The 24519-nt window shown below is 39.7% G+C and overlaps 2 protein-coding genes across 8 annotated transcripts in view; one reads left to right on the top strand and one right to left on the bottom strand.

The window, feature by feature from the left end:
* Nucleotides 1-17289, bottom strand: part of KTN1 (kinectin 1) — a 100597-nt gene extending 83308 nt beyond the window's left edge. For 5 of the 7 annotated variants that reach the window (XM_007986757.3, XM_007986759.3, XM_037984019.2 and 2 more), the window contains exon 1: nt 17182-17289. The gene's annotated coding sequence lies outside the window, so the exon portion shown is untranslated. Of the gene's footprint in view, nt 1-16246; nt 17001-17181 lie in introns of those variants that run through there. The other 2 variants (XM_037984015.2, XM_073011007.1) reach the window with 2 other exon arrangements.
* Nucleotides 16368-20327, top strand: LOC140710005 (uncharacterized). Its single transcript, XM_073010809.1, is given in 5 exon segments — nt 16368-16765; nt 16880-17588; nt 18786-18923; nt 20140-20185; nt 20188-20327. Coding segments are annotated over 5 exon segments (1431 nt in total).
* The last annotated feature ends 4192 nt before the right edge of the window (nt 20328-24519 follow it).

Raw genomic sequence — 24519 nt, 5'->3', positions numbered from 1 at the left:
AGGAGAGGAAAGAACAAAGAAACAAAGTGACTGAGAATTTTCAAAAACTGCTGAAAGCTATGAATCTTCCAATTCAGGAAAGGCAACAAAATTTGAACAGAATAAAAGATATTTAAACATATTTGCAGTAACACTGTGTAACTCAAACAAGTCTTGAAAGCAACACAGAAAAGAGTAGGAAGAAGAAATTTAGACTTACATAGTACTTAGCAATAGAAGCCAAAGGATAATGTAATAAAATCTCTATAGAAACAATGACCATTAATTATTACCACAGAATTCTAGACCCTGCTGAACACTGGAATATTATTAGTTTTCAGAAGCAGTAAGTCTGTCAGCTATGCAACAAACAAAACTGATTAACATTAGTAAATAGTAAAAATTCAGACTTTATATGAGATTTACTAATCCAGAATGTAATTTTTTTAATGAACAGTACCTCTTTCCAACCACAGTATGCCTGACTGAGAAACCAATATTCTTATTCTTTCATTAGGGATTACAGCTGACCTTTGCTTTTCTCTAATAAACTCTTCAGGAATGTACAAACAAGAGTGCTAGCAAAGAGTTTTCCCTCTCTGGCCCCTCGATTCCAAGCTTCCATGTACAAAGTCATATAAAATTAGGACAAATCTTCACAGATAGTCAAGTACGCCAGTTAAATGATGAAAGCCTGAATTTTTTTCTAAACCTTACAATCTATTCTGTAGTCTACATTTTAATTTCTACACTTCTACAACCTACATTTCTTTTTTTTTTATTTTTTTTTATTTTATTTTTTTTTTTGAGATAGGATCTGACTCTGTCACCTAGACTGGAGTGCAGGGGCATGATCCTGGCTCACTGCAACCTCCACCTCTGGGGCTCAAGTGATTCTCTGGCCTCAGCCTCCCAAGTAGCTGGGATTACAGGTGCCCGCCACCATGCCTGGCTAATTTTTTTATTTTTAGTAGAGATAGGGTTTCACCATGTTGGCCAGGCTGTTCTCAATCTCCTGACCCTCAAGTGATCCGCCCACCTCGGCCTCCCAAAGTGCTGGGATTACAGGCATGAGCCACCATGCCGGCCCTTCTACATTTCAATTTTAATGTTCATATTCCACAGGGAAATTCCTATCATTGCTATTTAAGAAAAAGCAAAGAGATTCAACATCTACACAAACAGCAAAATCGTCAATAAACAGCAAAATCTTGCAATCTAAAAACAAGTACAAATGAAGAATCCGATAAAATTAAGAAATGTTCTCATTCTGATTCACTGAAATAAAGAGGCATTTGCTTTAATACATTCACAATCTTATGTACTTATCATTCTCTGAAATTGTACCTTAAGAACTATGGCTTAAGAAAACATTCACTGAAGATTTTTACTCACTTCTTATACAAAGTTTAGTTTATACTACTCAAAAAGTATAAGTCAAATGAGTAACTCTCCTTTTCAAATATATGTTCTCCCATCTATCTGGGAGCCCAACACACAGTCCAATGCAGTGTTGTCAAATATTTAATAACTTTATATAGGTGGTCCTTGTGAGTTCTTCCTTTTGGATTTTTTTTCAAAATAATCCTTCATATATACAGTATATACTAATTCTATTTGTGTTCACTGGTACTCTGAAACACAAAATCAAGGATGTTTTATCATGATATGGTCTTCATTATAATCCTCTATTCTTGAAGCTGCCAAGAGTCTATGACAGAAAAAACATCAAAAAGTACAGATATAATTACCTTGAATTGGAAATAAGTGTAGCTTTCATATATTAACAAAGTTTAAGTCTACAGTGGCAAAAAAAAAAAAAAAAAGTTTGTCAAAAAAAGAAAAAAAGGTTCTACCCTTTTGACATCACTCACAATAATAAGAAACTTAGGCAAAAAATTAGTGAGAGAACAGATCTTACTAAGAACAACCATAGGAAGCTAACTCCAAGAAATAGTCCTTGTGATTTCACCAACTGAAAGTTGGTTTAAGTACGTAAATTATGTAATTAGCATAATTAAAACACAGCATACCATGAACCTTCAAAATTTGTGATCGCAAAGACTGCCTTCCAGACAACAGAAATATGAAGTAAGAGGTTGAAAGGTGATCAGTTATCAGAACCTAAAATACAGCCACAAGTAGAGGCTCCTATCCTATAGTCATCCTTAGAATCCATGTTTACAACACAACCACCTCAACAGCCATGCAAACATAGATGTTGCCTTCAGCAGACACAGCTGCCATGATCCTACATTTCAAGTTCCATGAAAGGCTTCTGCTTTCCTCACCATTAGAAAATGCCTGAAGAGTTAGGGGAAAAAAAGTAAAAGCTATTAAATATCATGTACTAAATATAGAAAGTAGTCAAATTAAAATTGATGAATTTATTTTAGGTAAATCCAGATAACGTTACTAAAAAATACAGGCACATCAAAAGCTATCCACTATAAACCATTTTTTTGTTTTTTGAGACGGAGTCTTGCTCTGTTGCCCAGGCTGGAGTGCAGTGGCGCGATCTCAGCTCACTGAAAGCTCAGCCTCCCAGGTTCATGCCATTCTCCTGCCTCAGCCTTCCGAGTAGCTGGGACTACAGGCGTCCGCCACCACACTCGGCTAATTTTTTTGTATTTTTAGTAGAGACGGGGTTTCACCATGTTATCCAGGATGGTCTCGATCTCCTGACCTCACGATCCGCCCACCTCGGCCTCCTAAAGTGTTGGGATTACAGCCATGAGTCACCACGCCCAGCTGCCAAACCAGTCACTATTAAAAAAAAAAAAAAAAATCACTCCAGTACCTTTTTAAATAAAAGGATTATTAAATCAGGAAAACCCAATACACATTATGGAATGTCTGATTTTGTCAGAACAGTCAATAAACAAGCTATCCTTGGTGACAAGATTGATAAATCCTGAACATGGCTGAATAGTGGCATAAATTGGAGAATATTTAAAAGGTTAAACAATAATATCCCAAAGTTGCCAATTAATGGTTTAGAAAGTACCTTAACAATGCACAAAAAAACTCGGTTCTTAGCCTAACCTTACTAACATTTTAATCAATTAAAGATAATCTTGCCAGTTCACAAATGTGGATGAGAACAAAGGGCAAACCAATGAAAGGTTTCAGAAAATAAGATTTGTATTATCCTGTGTTACTCTTTGAGCTACCCGGTTAGAATAGCAGAAATTCTGACAACTAGTTCAGATAAGCGGGAATATCACGTTATTAAGTCTACAAACTTACCCCACATAATGAGCTGTTCATTTAACTGGTTTTCATCAAAATGGCTCTTGAAAATTACCACTTTTCAAGCAATGACCTTTTTTGGTATTAGTGACTGTCTACCTAAGCACACACAAAATAAATACTCCATAGAGTGAAATTTCAACATTTATGATTTCAGGCAAAGACACACTCAATGTTTTATTCAACATAATTATTTCCCGTCAGCGTATATCATATGCAACAGATCTATACTGCACATACAGTATACTCGATGAACCTAGATATGCTTTGTGTATATACGCAGAGCAAGAAAGTCAATGAGCTTCCAGCTCCTACAACTCTGTCTTTTCTGCTTGCGTTCCATTTCCCGTGTTTTACACAACTTGTGTTTATCTGTTATTGTCCTAGTGGTGCTTTTCTGCGCAGACAACTTAAGTGCAGACTGAATGCAAGATAACTCTGAACTCCAGAACGCGTGAATTGGTGAAAAAACACAATACAGAAGAAACAGACTTTCCAAAAAGTGACACCCTACCAACCACACTACCATCCACCATCAAATTTTCTTTCTCCTTTGGCAAATACAATTAGCCTTCAATATACTACATTATATTTTATGTATAAAGTGTATTTACTTTCAACTTGTTTATACCTACACAAACTTGTCTTCATTGTTAGATTAATATTTACCTACGTGTGAAAACTGTTTGGGATGAAATATTGCATCATAATTCCCTACTAAAATTAATGGAAATATGCTTTCATTTAATAGCTTTTAAATTACCAGCAGGGTTTTCAAGAAAATGAATTCAAAACATTGAATATTTGACTTTCAAGTTGGAGACAACAAGCAAAAATATTTCAGACAACAACGGATCCCAGTCCAAACTCAAAAAACGAAAAAAAAAAAAAAAATCTACTCTGCTTGAGTGGGAATAGCAACTCCAAAACAGAATGAAGAAACACAAGATGAGTAAGATCAAGCAGCAAAAGCAAGAATCGCATTTCAAGACTTAAGGATTCTAACTAATTATATCATCATAAATTAGTGTGATGCTAATATCAGATGTGTTCTATAGAGCTGAATAATATTCAACAAGATTAAAAGACAGATTTGTGCAAAGGAAGGGAAAAGATCACTGAACTAGAGCACTCAGGATACACTATGAATACTACTCAGGATACACAAGCTGGGATTCAAAAAACAAGTAAGACTAAGATAGATAGAAATGAAGATAAAGACTTCCAATAAGGATCCTCCTACTCCAAATAACTTAATAATGGTGTGAAATACTACTTTTGCACCAACCTTTTGCACGAATATAAAAGGAAATGATTTAAAAGATATGGCTAAACTCAAAACTAAGATAAACATCATAGTGGGATGAAATGCAATAAAAATTCAAAGTAGCAACCCATATCTTAAGTGGAGTAGAGGGAAGAAGGAACCAGGAAGATGGCTGGATAGTTCAGCTCCTAGAAGTAACAGCAATAAAACAGAACCAGGTTCACCGCCAGATGCCAAGGGGTCAGGATTTGCACAGCTTGTAAAAAGAGGTTTTAAAAAAATAAAAAGGTAAAAAAGGAGAGGGCAAGAGAGGGGAGAAAAACAATGACACGGCAAATCCAGAGCTATAACTTTATAGAAGCTCCAAGCCTGGAGAAAAAAAAAGATAACAAAACATCCAATGTCATAGCAAATTAAAAATTAATAATTCCTTAATACAAAGCTAGCGTTCGTTCACATTCCCCAATTGCTTTGTAAGTATTTTGTTATTCCTTGACTGGTATATTTCTTGTCTCCTTTCACCTACTATACCTATCTCTTCATTTTTCAGTTTCTTACAATTCTTAGAACTTTTAGTTGGGGAGGGAAAAAAAAACAAAAACCAGGCAGCTAGTCCTAGAGAGTTTCCCAGTGTGAATTTTGTTAATAGTACCCTCACAGTGTTTAACAAGTTTTGTTTGTTTTTTTTTTTTGGGGGGGGGGTGTCTATTTCTGATCAATTCGTAAACTCAAAAACAAGATTAAATATCAGGGTTTTGATTTGAACACAAAAGTCATCAAAATAATGAGTCTGTCCAATGTTAAAACCAGGTTTTTTTTAAAATCCAAAACATAGCAAGAAATTTAATGAGAAAAAACAATCATATAAAAACATGAATTCACATCAGATGTTTTATGAAATGGTCTGACAAAGATTTTTTAATTTGAACATGTTAAAGGAAGAGAGAGAGATTTTCTAAGTAGCAAAAGGGTTGTCAAACAAAAAGAGAATTGAAACCGGTGATTACGAAAAAGCAATTCCAAATCTAAAATATGAAAATTATAGATACTGGCATATAGACTCAACAGATACAATACACTCCAGACAAAATAGAAAAATAAAATGGTAAATTGCTAGACAGTAATGAATTCACCTAGTATGAAGCACAGAGAAGAGAAAAAAATGATAGAACAATCAAAGACACGGGATAAACTAAGACTCCAAGACAGGTCTAACAAGTGAGAAAAGTGAAAATAAAAGAAGCAATATTTAAAGAGGTAAGAATTTTTCAAAATTAAGGATTTGATTCCTCATACTGTAAGTACACTCTGAGTACCAGCTGGATACACAGAAGTTTGTCCATATTTATTCAAAATACCAAGCACAAAGATCTACTTCACAATATATGTGCAAAACAATTTAAGAAAACCACATGCAAACACTGGCATCACTGTCAAATATTTACAAAACACTTAGGATGTCAACTAGGGATTGGAGGAGGGACTTCAAAGTTTACTGAATAACTATCCAAAGTTTCTTTCTGAAAACATACAGTCATCCCTCAGTATGCATCAAAAATTGGTTACAGGACACACACAGATATACCAAAATCTGCCCACAGTCAAGTCAAATAGTCCATCTACTCAGGTTTCACTATCCTGCGCTACGCATAAATGGACCCATGCAGTTCAAACCTATGTTGTTCAAGGGCCACTTGCAATTATTTTCTTGTGACTCTAAAAGTAAGTTGTAGATGCAATCCTCAAAACAACCCCATAGTCAAAATATTATTTCAAAGCACATTTTAGCCCTTAAAAACTGAATAAACACATTTAATACTATATAAACACTATATATAAACACATTTTAGCCCTTAAAAACTGAAATGGTAAGCAGTGGAAACCTTGGAGAAAAGAAAACAGCACAAAGGGGAAGAAACAAAAATCAATTCAAAGGAAAGAACTGTGAGACAACATAAAACTTTAGAAGACAACATGCGAGAACATCTTCATAACCGTGAGGCAGAGAAGAATTTCTTAAACTAGACACAAAGTACAAATGATAAAAGGAAAATTTAATTATACATTAAAATTTTTAACTTTTAATAGAGACACCATAGGAAAGTCAGAAGACAAGCCACAAAGTAGGAAGACATTTATAACACATAAGTGGCAAAGAATTAGTATTCAGAACATACGAAGAAATCTTGCCACCCAAAAAAATAAACCCAACAGAAAAATGAACAGTCATTTCAGAGAAAAGGAAACTAGTGCCCAGCAAACGCTGAAAATATGTTTTGTCTCATTAATCAGAAATGCAAGGCCAGGTGCAGTGGCTCACGCCTGTAAATCACAGCACTTTGGGTGGCCAAGGCAGGCAGATCACCTGACGTCGGGAGACCAGCCTGACCAATATGGAGAAACCCCATCTCTACTAAAAATACAAAATTAGCCGGGCATGGTGGCGCATGCCTGTAATCCCAGCTGAGGGAGGAGAAACGCTTGAACTCGGAGGCAGAGGCTGCGATGAGCCAAGATCGCACCATTGCACTCCAGCCTGGACGACAAGAGCGAAATTCCGTCTCAAAAAAAAAAAAAAAGAAATGCAAAGACATACAATGTATCAATTCACACACAATAGGCTAACTGGTTTCTGCCATTATCATGTATAGGGAAGAATGTGGAGCCATTACACATATACACTGGTGACAGGAATAAACTGAAACATTTATATTGGAAAGAAAACAATTTAGCACTAACTAGTAAGGTTGAAAATGTGTGTCTCCTACAATCCAGCAATTCTATTTCTAGCTAGTTATAAGCCCTAAAACTATCTACACTCTAGCCTCATTAGCGATTAGCATAAAACTTAGGTCTTGACTAGCGTTTTTAGTTTTAATGAAACAGAATACCATGGAATAGTATACCTGATAATATAATGAGTAATAATTTAAAATGTGTTTCTTACTGTGAGTGGTAACAAAAAGTTTGAAAAAAACAGTATCCTAGAGACACAAGTGCAATAAATAGACCTATGCTATTTAAGGTGTTCATAGCAGCACCGTGTATGCTAACAACAAAAATACCTAGAAACCCAAATGTCCAACAACAGGAAACAGGTAGTAAAATATTCATACATGAAGTAGCCAAATCAGTTAGAGCTACACACAACATGATGAAAGAATACCCCGGGCCAAGGCAGGTGGATCACAATGTCAGGAGATCAAGATCAGCCTTGCCAACATGGTGAAACCCCGTCTCTACTAAAAATATAAAAATTACCTGGACGTGGCGGTGCATGCCTGTAATCCCAGCTACTCAGAGACTGAGGCAGGAGAAATGCTTGCAGGCAGAGGTTGCAGTGAGCTGGGATCGCGCCACTGCACTCCAGCCTGGGCGACAGAGCAAGACTCCGTCTCAAAAAAAAAAAAAAGAAAAGAAATGAAATCAGATAAATATAGTAACCAAGAATAACAATTAAGGAATCTCTGGCCCAGCATGGTGGCTCATGCCTGTAATCTCAGCACTTTGGGAGGCTAAGGCGGGCGGATTACTTGAGGTCAGGAGTTCGAGACCAGCCTGGTCAACGAGACAAAACCCCATCTCTACTAAAATACAAATATTAGCCAGGTTTGGTGGAAGGCGCCTGTAATCCCAGCTACTTGGGAGGCAGCAGAATCGCTTGAGCCCAGGAGGTGGAGGTTGCAGTGAATCAGAGATTCCAATGAGTCAGAGGTTGCAGTGAGCCAGGACTGCACCACTGCACTCCAGCCTGGGTGACAGAGCGAGATGCCGTTTCAAAAAAAAGAATCTCTTTATACCAAAAGTAGTCTGTTATTTTGAATGCTGCCAGGACTTTCTGCTTAAATAAAGGTTACATAACACTGAAAGGATATGAAATATAACTACCAATTTATGCCAGGTAATTAATCCTAGAAGAGCAGACCAAAATTCAGCTTTCATCACTTTACAACTAACTTATATTTATGAATTACTTCTTTTCTCCCCAAAACCTCAGACAAGGTAAATGCCTGGGCTGTATTTTACATATAATTCCAAGGCTAATCTTGAATATATAACTGACCTTTGAACATTATATGGGTTTAAACCATGTGGGTTCACTTCATGCAGATTTTTTTCAGTAACTACATTGGAAAATTTTTTGGAGAACGCAATAATTTGAAAAAACCTCGCAGAGAAACCATAGCCTACAAATACTGAAAAAATTAAGAAAAAGGTATGTCATGAATGCATAAAATATATGTAGATACCAGTCTATTTTATAATTTACTACCATAAAATATACACAAATTATAAAGTTAAAATTTATCAAAACTTACACAAACACAAACCAGACCCTATATGGAGACTGTACATGGTGCCATTTGCAATAGAAGGAAATGTAAACAAATATAAAGATATAGTGCTAAATCACAACTGCATAAAATTAACTGCAGTACATATTGTACCACTGTAATAATTTTGTAGCCACCTCCTGTTGCTATTACTGTGAGCTCAAGTGTCTGAAGTATCCATGACTCCTATCCATGACTCTAATTATCTCCACACGAGCATTCTGTCCTTCCAGTAACAGTAACACAGTAAAAAGTGATCTCAGTTCTCGCACATTTTTCATCATTTTTAGCACAACACCGTAAACCCTGAATAACACCATGGGACCCATGCCAAGTGCCACTAGTAATGCTGGAAGTGCTCCCAAGAAGCAGAGAAAAGTCATGACAAGGAAAAGTTGAATTACTTGATATGTACTATAGACTGAGGTCTGCAGTTACAGTTGCTCACTGTTTCAGACAGATGATTCATCTTACAGATGATATAAACTTACTGTATCAGTAAACAGTACAGTATTGTAAATACAGTCTCTCATGATTTTCTTAGCATTTTCTTTTCTTTAGCTTTATAAGAATACAGTATATAATACAATACACATGTTAATTGTACAATATACATGTTAATTGACTATTTATGTAATTGGTAAGGTTTCCAGTCAACAGTAGGGTACTAGTAGTTAAGTTTCTGAAGAGTCAAAAGTTATACAAAAATTTTTGACTGCACAGGGGGCTAGCGCCCCGAATTCCCACATTGTCCAAAGGTCAGCTGTATTTTTCACTTGAAAAGTGCTCCAAAATTTTCAAGCTCAGAAATACTTCAAGTTAAAACTAAATATAATTATTTAGACTAAAAGAAAAAAAAAAAGAGCAAAAGAACCAAGCCACTTTTACAAAAGGATTCAATTTAAACTTAAAATTACAGCAAACATCTAGGTCAAACTGGAAGTTATTTAAGAAATGACTCCCCAGCAATAGAGTACCAAGCACAAAGATTATACAACACAGTACCTGAAACTGTACCCAGAAATAAGAGCACTAAATACAAGCTTCAGGAATTCCCTTCACAGAAATCATGACATTTAGCCAACCTGAAGAGATCCAGATTATGAAAACTACGTAAAGAAATTACAGAAACATTTCAAATGAACATGACTTCCCAACAAGGTAGGCAAGTAAAGGTTGGCAGCACGTAAGTGAATTCAACCTGTGTGGATATTACAGATTTAAGGCAACATCTTCAATGTTCTGCAACACAGCGTTCAGAACACTAGGAGTTTTCAGCGCACAGCTTAGCTTGTCCAAATTTATTTCAAAAGATAATTAGATCTAAACACAGGCATTCACTGAATTATTTATGTAGAGATTCCACTCAGAACACTTACATTACTGATGAACAAGATTAACTGAGACTAAGCACAAGCATTTTGCTGAAATTTGTGTTTCAAACTGTTTTCCATTCCACTCTCCCAAGAGTAAACCTGAAACCCTTATTCTTAGAGTTTCACTTTATATGGCACACCAAATACTACTCAGTTAGGCATGCTAATAAAGGATGGCAAGTAAAGCAAAAGACTCAATGAGTCCCAATCATTTTCGAGCATCAGACCATCCATTCATTCAAATTCAGCACTACCTAAGTGTCAAACACATAGTTCACAGTGATGAACAAAACAGTCCCTGCCTCACTTACATTCTTGTAGGTGAGGCAGATACCAAGAAAGAAATAAGCATATTATAACATCAGGTTGTGACTGATGGTGCAATGAAGACAAATAAGGCTGTGACAAAGAATAGGGAGGGTATGCATTTTTAGGTAGGGTCAGAGTTGGCTTTTTTGAGGTAGTCATTAAGGAATGCCTGTAAGATCACACAAGAGTAACTCATAATGAACATATGTAGGAAATGAAACAGAAAAATTTCTTGGAAACTAAAAGGATGACATTCTATCTACTGCTTTTCATATAACTAAAACATTTTATAGCACGTGTTTTAGGTAGCTTTTACTATTTTCTCCACTTGAAAAACTTCAAGTCTTTAAATTTAAATCACTAGTTTTAAGAATTAATTTCTAATTCCTGTGGCGGGGGGCGGGGGGGTGCGGAATCCTTATAACCTTAATTTAGCTTTGTAACGCCTAACAGTAGACAGTAACCTTAATTTAGTTTTGTAACGCCTAACAGTAGACAGTTGCACATGGACGGCATTTTATTTTTCAGAAAGCATTCTTATAAAACAGCTCAATGGGTAAGAATGGGCTCTAAGTCAGAATGCCTCAGTTAAAATTAAGGCTCCTCCTAAAGACATTTGTTGTGTCTTTAAACAAATTATTTGTCTCCCTAGTTTTTACCACATAGTACCTACCTCATAAGGTTGTTGAGAGGATTAAATATGATAATGCACATAAAGCATTTAGAGTCTGACAGCAAATATGTACTCCAATGTTAGCTATCATTTATGAGGCAACTACTTAGGTAAGAGAGTTCCTTAATGAGCCTTAGGCAGGTTAATATATGTTAAGATCACACATGCAGTAAGCGGTACTGACTAGCAAAACTAAATTCAAGCCCAAGGTCTTCAGACTCCCTAGTGCCCACACTGTTTCTACTACCCCACAGAACATGATGTAATTAAAGAACTGGACAATAAAGAACTTGCAAAAAACCTTAGAATTAATAAGGTCTAAGACCTGTAGGTCTCCTAACTACTGACTTCCAGCTCATTATACCGGACCAGACTGTTTCCTTGACAACTCAATGACTCGTGTAAGAATAATAATTGTCCCACATTTTCCAGTGAAAATGCAGTGTAACATCATGTCTCCTGATAGACAATGGACACTTACTTGAATTCACGTAAGTTCTGATAACTAATTGTAGATGTTACTCAGAGTCAAAATAAAGAAGTACAAGTAAATAACATTCTCCTCTAGTAATTATAGGCTGGTATGACCCTACGGCCCCTATGAAACCTATTCAAAGTGGAAGCTGTCTTAAAGGATCTCTCACTGGATTAACTGACATTCTACTCCTTTGTAAAAATACACAGGCTGGTGTCTTCAGAAAGCTGTTTCTGGCTAGCGGTTACTCTCCTACTTACTTATTTCTATATATCTATCAAATATGAAAATAGAGTCAAAAGGTGTTATTTCTATAAAAACGGCATTAATTCCTTTGGAAGGCCTTGATGAATAGCTGCAAAAATCTATAAAGATTTTGTACTTGGAGAGTTTCCCAGTTCCTACCTTTTCATTCCATTTTAAAGAAGCCAATACTAGATATCATACATAATGCTTTTAGAGTACAATCTATGAAAGGAAAATCAGGATAACCTTTATTTTAAGAAGTCAGTACAAATAAAAAGGTAAATAAAAGTAAAATCAAATATTTTCAGTGAAAACATTTAAGGTGCACATATATTTTGAGTTCTTGCTTTAACCAACTTTTTGAATTAACTAACGAATGGTCCTAATTATGTGGGGTATGTAAGACGGTCTCCACCACACTCTAACATCATTCCCAAAAGCACCATGCCACTTTCTTCCGCTCTCTGACCATCCCTGAAAGACTAAAGGAGCAAACTGGAAACCACATGTATCCAATAATGAGGTATCCATCAAAGGAAGGAATGCGAGATTTTTTGTTTTTTTTGAGACGAAATCTCACTCTGTCACCCAGGCTAGAGTGCAGTCCGCATGATCTCAGCTCACTGCAACTTCTACCTTCCTGGCTCAAGCAATCCTCCCACCTCAGCCTCCCAAAAAGCTAGGATCACAGGCACATGCCACCATGCCGGGCTATTTTTATATTTTTTTTTAGAGATGGGGTTTTGCCACGTTCCCCAGGCTGGTCCCAAACTGCTGGGCTCAAGCAATCCACACACCTTGGCCTCCCAAAGTGCTGGCATTACAGATGTGAGTCATCACACCCAGCCAGGATTTAATTACTGTGTTCAACAAATCCTTATTGAGGACCTGCTACCTGCTAGACACTGCTCTGAACTCTTAAAGAGTCATCAATAAACAAAACAGACAAAAAGCCTACCCTCATAGAAGCTATGTAATACTGTTGTTTGGGGGTTTATGGGGAAGAGACAATAAACACAATCAGGAAATTATACAGTACAACAGAAGGTGACAAATGCTATAAAGAAAACAGCAAAGTACAAGAATCAGACATTAGGGGAGTGCAGTTTTAAATAAAATAGGCAGATCTTTTTAAGAAAGTGACATTTAAAAAGCAAAGACTGGACAGAGACAACAAGCCATGCATGTATCTTCAGAAAAAACACTGATCTAAGGAGGGGCAGCAGCCAGTGTAAAACACAGCTCTGTTTCCTCCATGGCACTTGTCACCTTCTTGCCAGGAGAAGTCAACAGTATATAATTTCCTCATTGATTGTGTTTATTATCTCTTCCCCTTGCCCTCAAACACACACTATTACATAACTTCTATCAGGGCAGAGCTTTTCGTCTGTTTTGTTTATTGATGGAGCCTAAGTGTTTAACGCAGTGTCTGACATGTAGCTGCCCCTAGGAAAGCCAATGGGGCCAGAGGAAATAAGCAGAGGGAAGATAGTAGCTAACCTTAGAGGTAAGGGGGAATGGGGAGAGTGGAAGTGTCCAGATTCTGTATGGCCTTAAGGACATAAGAACTTCAGCTTTCACTCTGCATAGAGAAAGTCACTGTAGCATTCTGAGAAGGTAAGTGATATGATCCGGTTGTTGTGTTGGAAAGACTGTAGAGAGTGCAGAGGCAGCGAGATCAGTTAGGAGGTTAATTACAGAAATCGAGGTAAGAGATAAGAATGGCTTGGACCAGGCTGTGAGCAGTGGAGGCAATAAGTACTGACTGGATTCTGGTTATATTTTCAAGATAAGACAGAGCACAGAATGCCAAGTGTGAAAGAAGTAAGTCAGGGATGACTCCAACGTTTTTTTACCTGAATGTTTGATGAAAACATCAAACATGTTTGAGGAAAAATATGGAAGTTTAGTTGGAGCTGATCACTGCACATCCAAGTGGATAGGCCTAACAGGATATGTGGAAAGTCTGGGTTGGAAATACAAATATGGGAGCCATCAGCATATAGGTATTTAAAACCATGACACTGGATAAGACTGTCAGAGGAATATAAAAAGAAAAGTGAAACAAGGACTGAGCAAGTCAACTTTAAGAGTAGAAGACGTAAGATAGAACTAACAAAGCAATTAGTAATGAGACAGCCCAAAAAGCAGAATGTCCTGGAAGAAGAGCACAAACAAATTAAATTTAGTGTGTAAATCACTTTGCTGAAACCATATTTAAGTTATGGAACAGTTTTAATCATCCTGTAGTAGTTAGGATGACTCGTAAAATACTAAATCACAATTTTTTTTAGGTTATGTCTTATACATTTCCTAGGAATATTATATTTCCTATCAGAGTATCTACAAAACTACTGTTACAACTAAAAGTATATCTTGCCTATTTTCTTTTTACATAAAACCAATTAAAAGCTTGTACCATTTTTTAAAAAAGAAAAATAGCCTAGTTTTCACTGCTACCTCTGTCAAAGACCGAAAACACATTCAAGCACAACAGCTTGGCACACAGTTGTAAACTGTCATTATTTCTCTTTCTCTAGACCTCAGACACAGGTTATATTAAACTCCTTAGTTCACAGCACATAAAGTTCTTCCCCTTACTGTTTAATTTTCTATTTACAGATGTGGGGAAAAGGTTTATAATCTCATCTAGACCAATGTTTTCCCAGTGATTTGAAAATAAATTACATTTTTTGATTGGGACACTCAAAGTCATGTTCACAGGAACTGAAAGAGGAAGCAATGAAATGCAATTCTCTTTGAGCATGAGTGATCATCAATGTCACTTCTAGAGAAATAGTTACTTGCTTCTATCCTCTAAGTGTACTCTGGATTTACCTTCAAAGTCACTAAAAACAGTACAGAGAACAAGCAAGTCATAAGGTGTATTCTCAAATATATGATCTTGCAAAGCATGATTTTTCTCATTTCCTTATTACATATTAGGTCAGATTCCCAAGAGAACCAAAACCTTCCTAGAACCATTTAAGTTCATCAATAATTTTATATTTTAACACAGCACTGGAGATCTTTTAGGTTAAAACTTCATTTGCTATAAAAATTATAAGCACACAATTAAAAATACATCTTCCATTCAAGTTAAGAACTTAACTCACACATATTAAATGTATAAGACACATTCAACTTTTATTAAAAAAATTATGATTCAGTATTCTACGTGTCATCTTAACCATGACAGGCTGATTAAGAACTTTTAACCATAACTTAAAATTCAAGTTAAGAACTTAACAATAGCGACAATCTTAATATGGGTTCTTTAGAAGTTAAGCCTCAAAAAGGTTTTCACTTTTTAGACTCTTTTAAAAAGTCATACTGACTGATATTAAAAATATAATTATTAAAACGATCTCCCTACCAAAAGCAGATTAAAGCCTATAAACTAGAAGGGAGCCTGAAGTGAGGTATTTTTAGGGAAAAACACAATATCAAACAGAAGAGCCTACTGGTATTAAAAGAACATATAAAGATCTAAATTGGAAACAAAATCATAAATGTCTCTTCATAATGTTGACCCTGAATCATTAAGAGTTAAATACTTGATATTCTTTATAATTTTCAAGTATTAAGAAAATTTTTCAATATATCTTGTTATATTTTCAAATTCATTATCAGCCTCAAGTAAATTAAGTAGAACACCTTATTCTCTAAGCTCACTAGATAAGGTATTGTCATGTCTGCTGAAGGCTAAAAAATTAGAAGAGACATTTGAAACTCAATGTTGAGGTGGAAGGGGAACTCATCAACAGACCCAGCTATTTCAGGTTAGATCCCTAAAATAAAGACAAAAGGAAAAAGGGGGGGGGGGGGGAAGAGCCTTTTTTAACAGGCAACACATCAAATATGAAAGTCTACTGCAAGGCATGTCTACCCAAAACACTCAAAGAGTAATTTAGTGTTATTCCTGGGAACATTATCCCCAGTCTCACCAGCAATTGCTCTGGACCAAACCGGAGACACTGTTGCCATAAGACTGCTAGGTAAGTAAGCTAAGGAAAACAAATGCAACCTCATTTAGCAGAAATTCTAACTTTAAGTCAACTCCTATACAATTCAGAACGTTTAGTTCACCTGAAGATGCTTATCTTCGGCTAGGCTGGCTATGGGTGTCTACATTTCTCAAGGCTTTCCACAAAGTCATCTCAAAACACACACACACACACAACTTAACAGTTAACTTCAACTGTAGCTCTTTAAGCACTACTAACTTAAATAGCTGCTAAGGAATTCGTCTGACAACACAGTTCTGAATTTAGATTCCTCCTTCCTCCCAGAAGAAAGAAAGGCCAACATCGAACAGCTTACTTTTAACCTAACCTAGTCAAGGTGCAGCTGGGCCAGGCTGGGACGCCGCTGCCCGCGTCCGGGGCTGCCCACTTCTAGTGCACCGAGCGCCTTCACCGCCAGCGTGCGGGGCTGCACATCCCACACCAGGCGTATGGCTGAGAGCCAGACGACTTCTCTGGACTTCCCGTGTAGTTTTCCGGCGAGGTCCCCAGGCCAAAAGTCTCACTGTTGGAAACTGAAGGGGTCAGGCCGAATCGCTAAGAAGACACACCCCTCGGGGAGAGGAAGGGATAACTTCGCCGGTGTCGAGGGTGGTCCACGGATTTTTCCAAAGTCCCCGCAGCGCTGCTTTCCGCGCCCAACCGCCTCCCGCCCTGACCTAGGGACTCGCAAAGGGCAGCGGGAGGGGCGCCGGGGAAGGCGGCGAGCGCCCAGGCCGCCGGAGGCAGCGGCGAAGACTGGAATTCCAGCATGGCGTAAGCGTGGCCCAGCTCCGGCCCGGGGACGCCGCCGGAGACGCGCTGCCTCCGTCCACCGACCGAGGAGGCGGTAATCCGCCTTCCCTCCCGGGGCCCTCAGGCCTGGCTAAAAATAGGTGCCTCGGTCACCCCAGGGCCCTCTTGGGTCGACCTCGCCTTCGGGAGAGTAGTCCTTGGGGAGAAGGGGGGTATCCCTCGGCCGCGCCCCGGGCGCCGCGACAGAGCCGGGGTCGGACCCGGGGCGGCCCCGCGAGGACGAGGAGGTCCCTCCGAGCCCGCCACCTGCGGCGTCCCGACCCCAGCAGGAGCCCGGCGGCGGCGACCGGATGCCCGAGGCCTACCCAGCGGGCGGCGTCCGGACCCCACGGCCGCGCCCCCCCGCCCGGCGCGGCCCTCCCGCCTGCCCCAGGACCCCGCGGCCGGCGCCACCTCCCCCCGCGCTCCCTGCCGCCGGTGCCCGGCCCGGTGCGGCCTGCTCTCCCTCACCCTGTGCGGCCGGGGAAGGAGACCGGGAAGACGCGGCGGCGCCGGCACTACAGCCCGGGCCGCCCGCTCCGAGGCGCCGCCGCCGCCGCCGCAGTCGCTCAGGTGCCGTCGCGCGGCTCGGCAGGAAACGGGCGGCTTCGGGGCGGGGCGGCCCTGGCACGTCCCGGCGTCTGGGCCGGCGGCGCCGGGAGACCGGCCCCTTAAAGGGACAGACGCCGGCCCGCCTCTGCCTTCGCTCGCCTGCCCACGCGCTCCGGTATTCGCAGGAGCGGCTGGCCGGCTCGGGATTCCGGGCTTTCCTCCCGAGACCACGTCTCCCAGCTGGGCCGAAGGTGGACGTTCAGGAGCTGGAGGCTCCGCGGAATCTCCTGCGTTCATTAGCCCCGCTCTCCCCTGTCCCGGAGATGGTCTCGTCTTGCGCGGCCCTCCTTCCAGGGCACCACCTGGCTCCCCACGCCTTTCTTTTAACTTAAGCAAACGGCGCTAGATTTACCCCCTGAAATTACTGGAAAACGACATCCCCCGTCCCTTTCTCTAGGGGATCTCTGAAATCTCCTTCGGGCAATGCTAGCTACAAACGGAGAAAGAAATTAGAAAGCGACCCACATAATGGTCGGGCACAGTGGTTCACGCCTGTAATCCCAGTACTTTGGGAGGCCGAGGCAGGCGAATCACCTGAGGTCAGGAGTTCGAGACCAGCCTGGCCAACATATAGTGAAACTCCGTCTCTACAAAAATATATATATATACACACAATAAATTAGCTGGGCATAGTGGCGCACGCCTGTAGCCCCAACTACTTGGGAAGCTGAGGTAGAAGAATCGCATGAATCCAGGAGGCGGAGGTTGCAGTGAGCCGAGATCTCACCTCTGCGCTCCAGCCTGGGCGAGAGAGTGAGACTCTCCGTTTCTCTCAAAAAAAAAAAAAAAAAAAAAAAAAAAGGAAAGAAAAGACAGCGACCCAAATAAATTGTGTGCAAATATTATGAAAGTGTTGTGTCTGCCAGCTGGTAGCCATTCATGAAGCCGAGGTAAAAATTTAGAAACTGCTGCGCGAGGATGGATGGGCCCGGATCTCTGCTTATTCGTTTAGCTCTTTGCTGAAAGGATGGCAGCGATCCTCCCGGTCCACTGGCAAGTGAGTTTTGTGTGGATTGTTTATAGATGATCAGTCTCTCACAGGAGGCCAGGCACTGCCCCACTACATGTACAAAACACTCCAAGCTCTCCGCAAATGTTATGAAGGTTTAAAATAATCCAAACGCTTCGAGACTGGATAGAGATACAAAAAATTAGGACTCACCACCACCACCACCTCGCCCTACATCTGACAAAGTCGGAACAGAAGCAATTAAGAAATGAACAGCAGAACCGTTTCTACACCAACAGAATTTCCTGTACATGGGCTGGTTAAAAGTATCTATACTTTTTATTCTAATCATTTCTAAGTTTTCTAGAGCACCTCCAAAATACAAATGAAAACTGCGCGCTGTATAAGTGGCCTGAGATATTGAGAATTCTGCCAGTCTTCAGTCACCGTTCTCCACAGATGCATTCTGTCTTATTTTAACTCCAGAGGCGTCCTCTTTTTCCTTTCTCATTAGGATTACTGTGCCCCTCAGCGGCTCCAGAGCCCTCAAAGCAATCTATCTCTGAAGTACTGGCTATCTTCTGAGCGTGTGCCAGAAGATCCAGCTTTGTTGAAAAGCGAAGCCATTAGTCCCTTAATACAAAGGGGAAGTGTATCATTTATGTAATGGAGTTTAAGGGCTCTTGATTAGCTTACAGACAACCATGTAACTTCCCAGGTTAGTACTAAAGCAGGTTTTAGATTAGAATTAAAAAATCATATTTTCCTGACCAGTAAAACCGCAATGTCAGTTACAGGCAATAATATTTCGGTGCACTTGTAAGACAGACAGACAGTAAGTGGAGTTTAGGATTTTCTCAAAATATACTGCTGCCTATATTAAAGGATGACTTTGTATCACCTATTTCAGCTTTTCTGGCGTTTGAACTTTGACTATTGAAAGGGAAGTGGTTGAATGCTTTATTTTTTATAAGCTTTCTATTTATTCATATCAAAACAAAAAGATTTACTAGAGGCTGGGCGCAGTGGCTCACACCTGTAATCCCAGCACTTTGGGAGGCCGAGCTGGGCGGATCACCCGACGTCAGGAGTTCGAGACCACCCTGGCCAACATGGCGAAACCCCAACTCTACTAAAATACAAAACTTAGCCGGGCATGGTGGTGCACGCCTGTAATCCCAGCGACTAGGGAGACTGAGGCAGGAGAATCGCTTGAACCTGGGAGGTGGAGGTTGCAGTAAACAGAGATGGCACCACCACACTCCAGCCTGGGCAACAGAGCAAGACTGTCTTAAAAAAAAAAAAAGATTCACTAGAAATACTATGCATCTCTAGTGTTATGCATAATAGGCACGCCCTATTATGAATTAACACCAACCCTCCAGGTTTTGAAGTGTAGTATAATATAATGTAATTACCTATAGTTAACACATATAATTAACCTAAGATATAATTAACTTTGCCTGCTATTTACTACCCTCCAATGCCACTGAAACCAACAACTTGTTAAAAAGGATTAGCAACACACCCAGCATCTGAGGTACCTCTAGTTGCAACAACTAATAAATTAAATTTTATTGAAAACTATAAAGTCTAAATACTGTTACCTAAACAGCTCACATCCTTTTTTTTCTTAATTTAACAAAATTGCAGTTTACTGAAGACTGTCTTCTGAATTTTTTGCATGTAACAACGCTTTCTTCTGAGTTTGGGGAAAGTTTTAAAGACAAATAATACATTCCTGTCCTGCAGATGGAAGACAAGCTGGCTATTCCTGTTTTGACTAGGGTAGTTTTCCCATAAGTGGTGACTTGTGTAGAGATTTGAGTAATACGTGAGTAACAGATTATATCTCTTGACTCCACAAGATCAGGGATGGCAGAAATGAAAGTATGATGGAAGTAACTGGAGGATTCAGGTCCACTTTCACCCAAGTAATGGAGAGGGAAGGTTCATCGAAACTTCTTCAGCTGCAGATCTTGAGGTCATCAGCTATTCTAGCAAAGTATCTGTCACAGAAAGGTGCTTCATAAAGGTCTGCACTGTGCTCCTTTGACCTGTGTCTTCAAGCATGTGCTTTCATAACAGATTAAAGGTGACTGAAAATTATCTGCCACTCATTGCATGACAGGTGGGATCTATAGACCTCCCTCTTGAATCTAGAAGGATTCTGTGACTGCTGTGACCAATGAATATGGCAGAAGTGATGCTTTGCCAACTTCTGGGTCCAGGCTATACAAGACAGGTAGTTCCACTCACTGCCTCTTAGATCCATGTAAAAAGTTCATATACCTTGCTGGAAAAACCGTGTAGAGAGGCCCTGAGACTACACTGGGTGGGAGAGGGGTTCAGCTGGACCATCTTCCAACTGTTCCCACCAAGATGGCAGAAATATAAATGAAGCCTTCTTGAACTCCAGACCATCTATGCTACAAGTTCAATGCCACCAAGCGACCCCAGTTAATACCACATGGAGCAAAAATATCACCTAACCAAGCACTCTCTGAGTACTGACCCCTCCGAATTCTGACCCCATACAAACAAAATAATTTTTGCGATTTTTTTTTTATAATTTGCCATGTAATAGATAAATGGAACAGCCTTCTTCCACTTTTTAAAATAATAGCTGCAAGAAATCTTATTCAAGCAGAAGGAAATTTCTGCTTTGTTCATGCAGTCTCAAGACATCCCTGTAGTCTTTCAAGGGAAATTTAGGCAGAAGTAGGTGGAGAGGTAAAGCTATTATGTAACATTACTTAACATGATTAAAACCACCTTAATGTCTTCCATCCTCAAAGGCTGCCAGTGAAATGGAAACTAATGTATTAAATGATGACAGAGAAACTAGTATTTGTTGTGCATATGCACTGTGCCAGGTATTTAACATATCTTAGCTCATGTGGTCCTCGAAACAACCCCATATTGTAGCAACAGGCTCACACGGGTAACTAACTAGTGCAAAGACACAAGGCTCACAAACTGGTACTTGAACCTAGAGCTGTTTGACTCCAATTCCCATGTACATGCCCCAAGGCTGTGTTCACTCCCAAGGTGTAAATCTTTAGGTACACAAACAACTAAAATGTGAATTTTCATTTATACATAATTTTTGCTTATGATATCTTTTTTGTCACTTGCATAAATAATAAGATATGTAACTTTAAATCAGCAATGTTATGTTGGCTATCAACCAGTTTCATGTAAATTTTTCTAACAGAATGTAGCATTGAAATGTGTACATTTTTGTCCAAGTACACCTAGCAATTGGAAGGAAAAATCCAAGCCACTTGGATGCTTGATTCTGTGATTTTTTATACACTTCCTTATAATAACTTGTTTTTTCTTTTTAGGTATTGAATTTGCAACTACAAAACCTGATTTTCCTCCCAGTTCTGCCCCTTTCTAGTAATGAGACTTTGGACAAGTTACTTCATTTCCCAGAGCTTTAGTTTCCTCACTAATTAATGGACGCCAAGAGTTAGCTCTAAGAGTTAGTGTGAGAATTATTAATAAATGAGATAATGTATTTTAAAATATTTTTAAGCTACAAAATAGCATATAACTATATAACAGAGTCCACTTTATTATAGGGTCTAAATATAAATAGGCATTATTTAACCTATAATGTATCTGATAATAATAACCACCTTAGTAGCTACTTTTCATATACTATATATAATTACCAATTGTAACAACCTCATGGGATGTAATTACGCTCAGGCTTAGGAAAGGAAATAATTCACAACAGAGAAGTGTGCAAAAGGAGGAAAAAATAGAAAGAATGAATGACATAACCTGCCTAAGGTCAAATGGCTACTAAGTGGCAGAGCTAGGACTGGAACTCCAAAGTTCAAGCTCCTTCCTCTCTACCAAACTATTCCCTACATGCTAACAGGCTAGTTTACAACCTGCTTGAACAGCAGGAAAAAAAGGGAGATTTGATCTCCTTCTTCTCACTTTTAGCCCAAACCTCTCTTAGCCTCACCACATAGGTGGGAATCCTTTTTTAGAGGGGTGGCGGGGAGGCAGGGGAGAGAGACAAGGTCTCACTCCCAATGCCCAGGCTGGAGTGCAGTGGCGCAATCTCAGCTCACTGCAGCCTCAACCTCTGGGGCTCAAGCAATCTGCCTACCTCAGCCCCCCAAATAGCTAGGACTACAGGCACATGCCACCACACTAGGTTAATTTTTTTATTTTTTGTAGAGACAGGGTTTTGCCATTTTGCCCAGGATGGTCTCCAGCTTCTGGGCTCAAGCTATCCATTCGCCTCAACCTCCCAAAGGGCTGGGATTACAGGCGTGAGCCACCATGCCCAGCCCAGCCCTTATTTTTTAAAAATTTTACATATAATTCAACGCTCTTTCTCAACAGCTACTTACCCAGTGTTTAAAGGTTTAATGTCCTTCAGAGTTATGTAATTCTTCTATCACTCTGAACTCAATCTCAGAAACTTTTTTTTTTTTTGAGACAGAATTTCACTCTCGTTACCCAGACTGGAATGCAATAGCACAACCTCGGCTCACTGCAACCTCTGCCTCCCGTATTCAAACGATCCTCCTGCCTCAGCCTCCCAAGTAGCTGGGATTACAGATGCCTGCTAGTTTTCCATGGCTCTCTTTAATAGTGAATGCTACATTTTTGCTAGTAAGATCCCTAAAGAATGCTCCCAGTAATGGAAGGTTACTTTGTAGTTCTTTAGTCCTCACTTGACATGTTTTATTTGTTTGGAAGGTTAGATCAGTTTTAGTTGATCAGTATTAGCTCTTCAACAAGGCCTAAATAAAAAATTTGGTCAACATAAGGGCAGCAGGCTGCCATATACGGGTCATATAAGAGAGAAACAAAAAACAAAAAAGTTCTCTTCCACTGCCTGCACAACCTTCATCCTGACCAGCTATGTTGCAGGGACCTGGTCTGAGGAATCAGGCAAGAGAATGTGGATATGTCAGCATAAACCATCACCAGTGCTGTCCAAATAACTCTTAATATGACAGGCGAGGGCAGATCAGTAGCAACAAATCAAATCAAGTCAGCAAATATTTATAACATGCATAGCATCCTGTTAGGTGTTTGAATGTAAAACACGTGTTTAAAAATTTTTGTGCTCCAAAGTGGTGCTCACATTTTAAACCTCGCTCCTGTTTACTGACTCCTATTCAGCTCCTTTGTGGTAATGCTTGTATCCCAGCCAGCCCTTACCCAGTGTTTTTCACCCCTGTAGTATGACAGATCTGTGATTAACCTTCACAGGCTTTGTTCCATTTATTTTTGACCACATCTCCAACTTACCAATTTCTTTGATCTGAGTCAACAATTTTTTTAAAGGCACCTTTTGGTACTTCTGTATATTGTTTTGGAAATTTTCTATTTATGAGAAAAGGTAAATAGATTCCAAGCTCCATTACAAATCATTATTCCATGAAGGCTGTAGAATACTTTCTCTAGATGCCAAGTCTTATGACACAGAACTCGGGATGTCAGCCTTTTCAGCCCCCTCAGGGACCTCACTCTATTAGCAATGCCCATTCTGTCTGTATTTCCAACCTTTCCCTCTCTGTCAGGCGTTAGTGCATTGAGAGCTCTCTCCACTTAAATGGGAAAAAAAAAGTTACTTCCAACTCCAAATCACCCATCTACCTCATTTCTTGCAAAGCCAGGTTTTTGGTTGGTTAGCTGGTTGGTTGGTTGGTTGGCTGATTGGTTAGTTAAGAGTCACTTACTTAGGATGGGTGTGATGGCTCACATCTGTGATCCCGGCACTTTGGGAAGCCGAGGTGAGTGGATCGCTTGAGCTCAGGAGTTTGAAACCAGCCTGGGAAACATGGTAAAACCCCATCTCTACCAAAAAAAATACAAAAATTAGCTGGGCATGGTGGTGTGTGCCTATAGTCCCAGCTATTCCAGAGGCTGAGGTGGGAGGATTGCTTGAGCCAGGGAGGTGGAGGTTGCAGTAAGCTGAGATTGCACCACTGCACTCCAGCCTGGGTGATAGAGTGAGACCTCTTCTAAAAAAAAAAAAAAGGAGTCACTTACTTGACTGAGTATTTGCACTCACATTCACTCCTCATATTATGGTAGTCTGCTTCTGTACCCAGAACTAGATTCTGAAACACTTTTCACCAAAGTCACCAATGACATTCCTGCTGCTAACTCTAGGGAAGCATCTCAGTCTTCATCCGTCTGGTAGAACCTCTCTGTTACATAGGATACCACTGATCACTTCTTGAAATGCTTCTCTTTCCTTGACT

Source organism: Chlorocebus sabaeus, chromosome 24 (assembly GCF_047675955.1).
Source record: "Chlorocebus sabaeus isolate Y175 chromosome 24, mChlSab1.0.hap1, whole genome shotgun sequence".
Lineage (NCBI taxonomy): Eukaryota > Metazoa > Chordata > Mammalia > Primates > Cercopithecidae > Chlorocebus > Chlorocebus sabaeus.
Note: the sequence above shows the minus strand (reverse complement) of the source record. Positions and strands in the feature narration are given on the sequence as shown.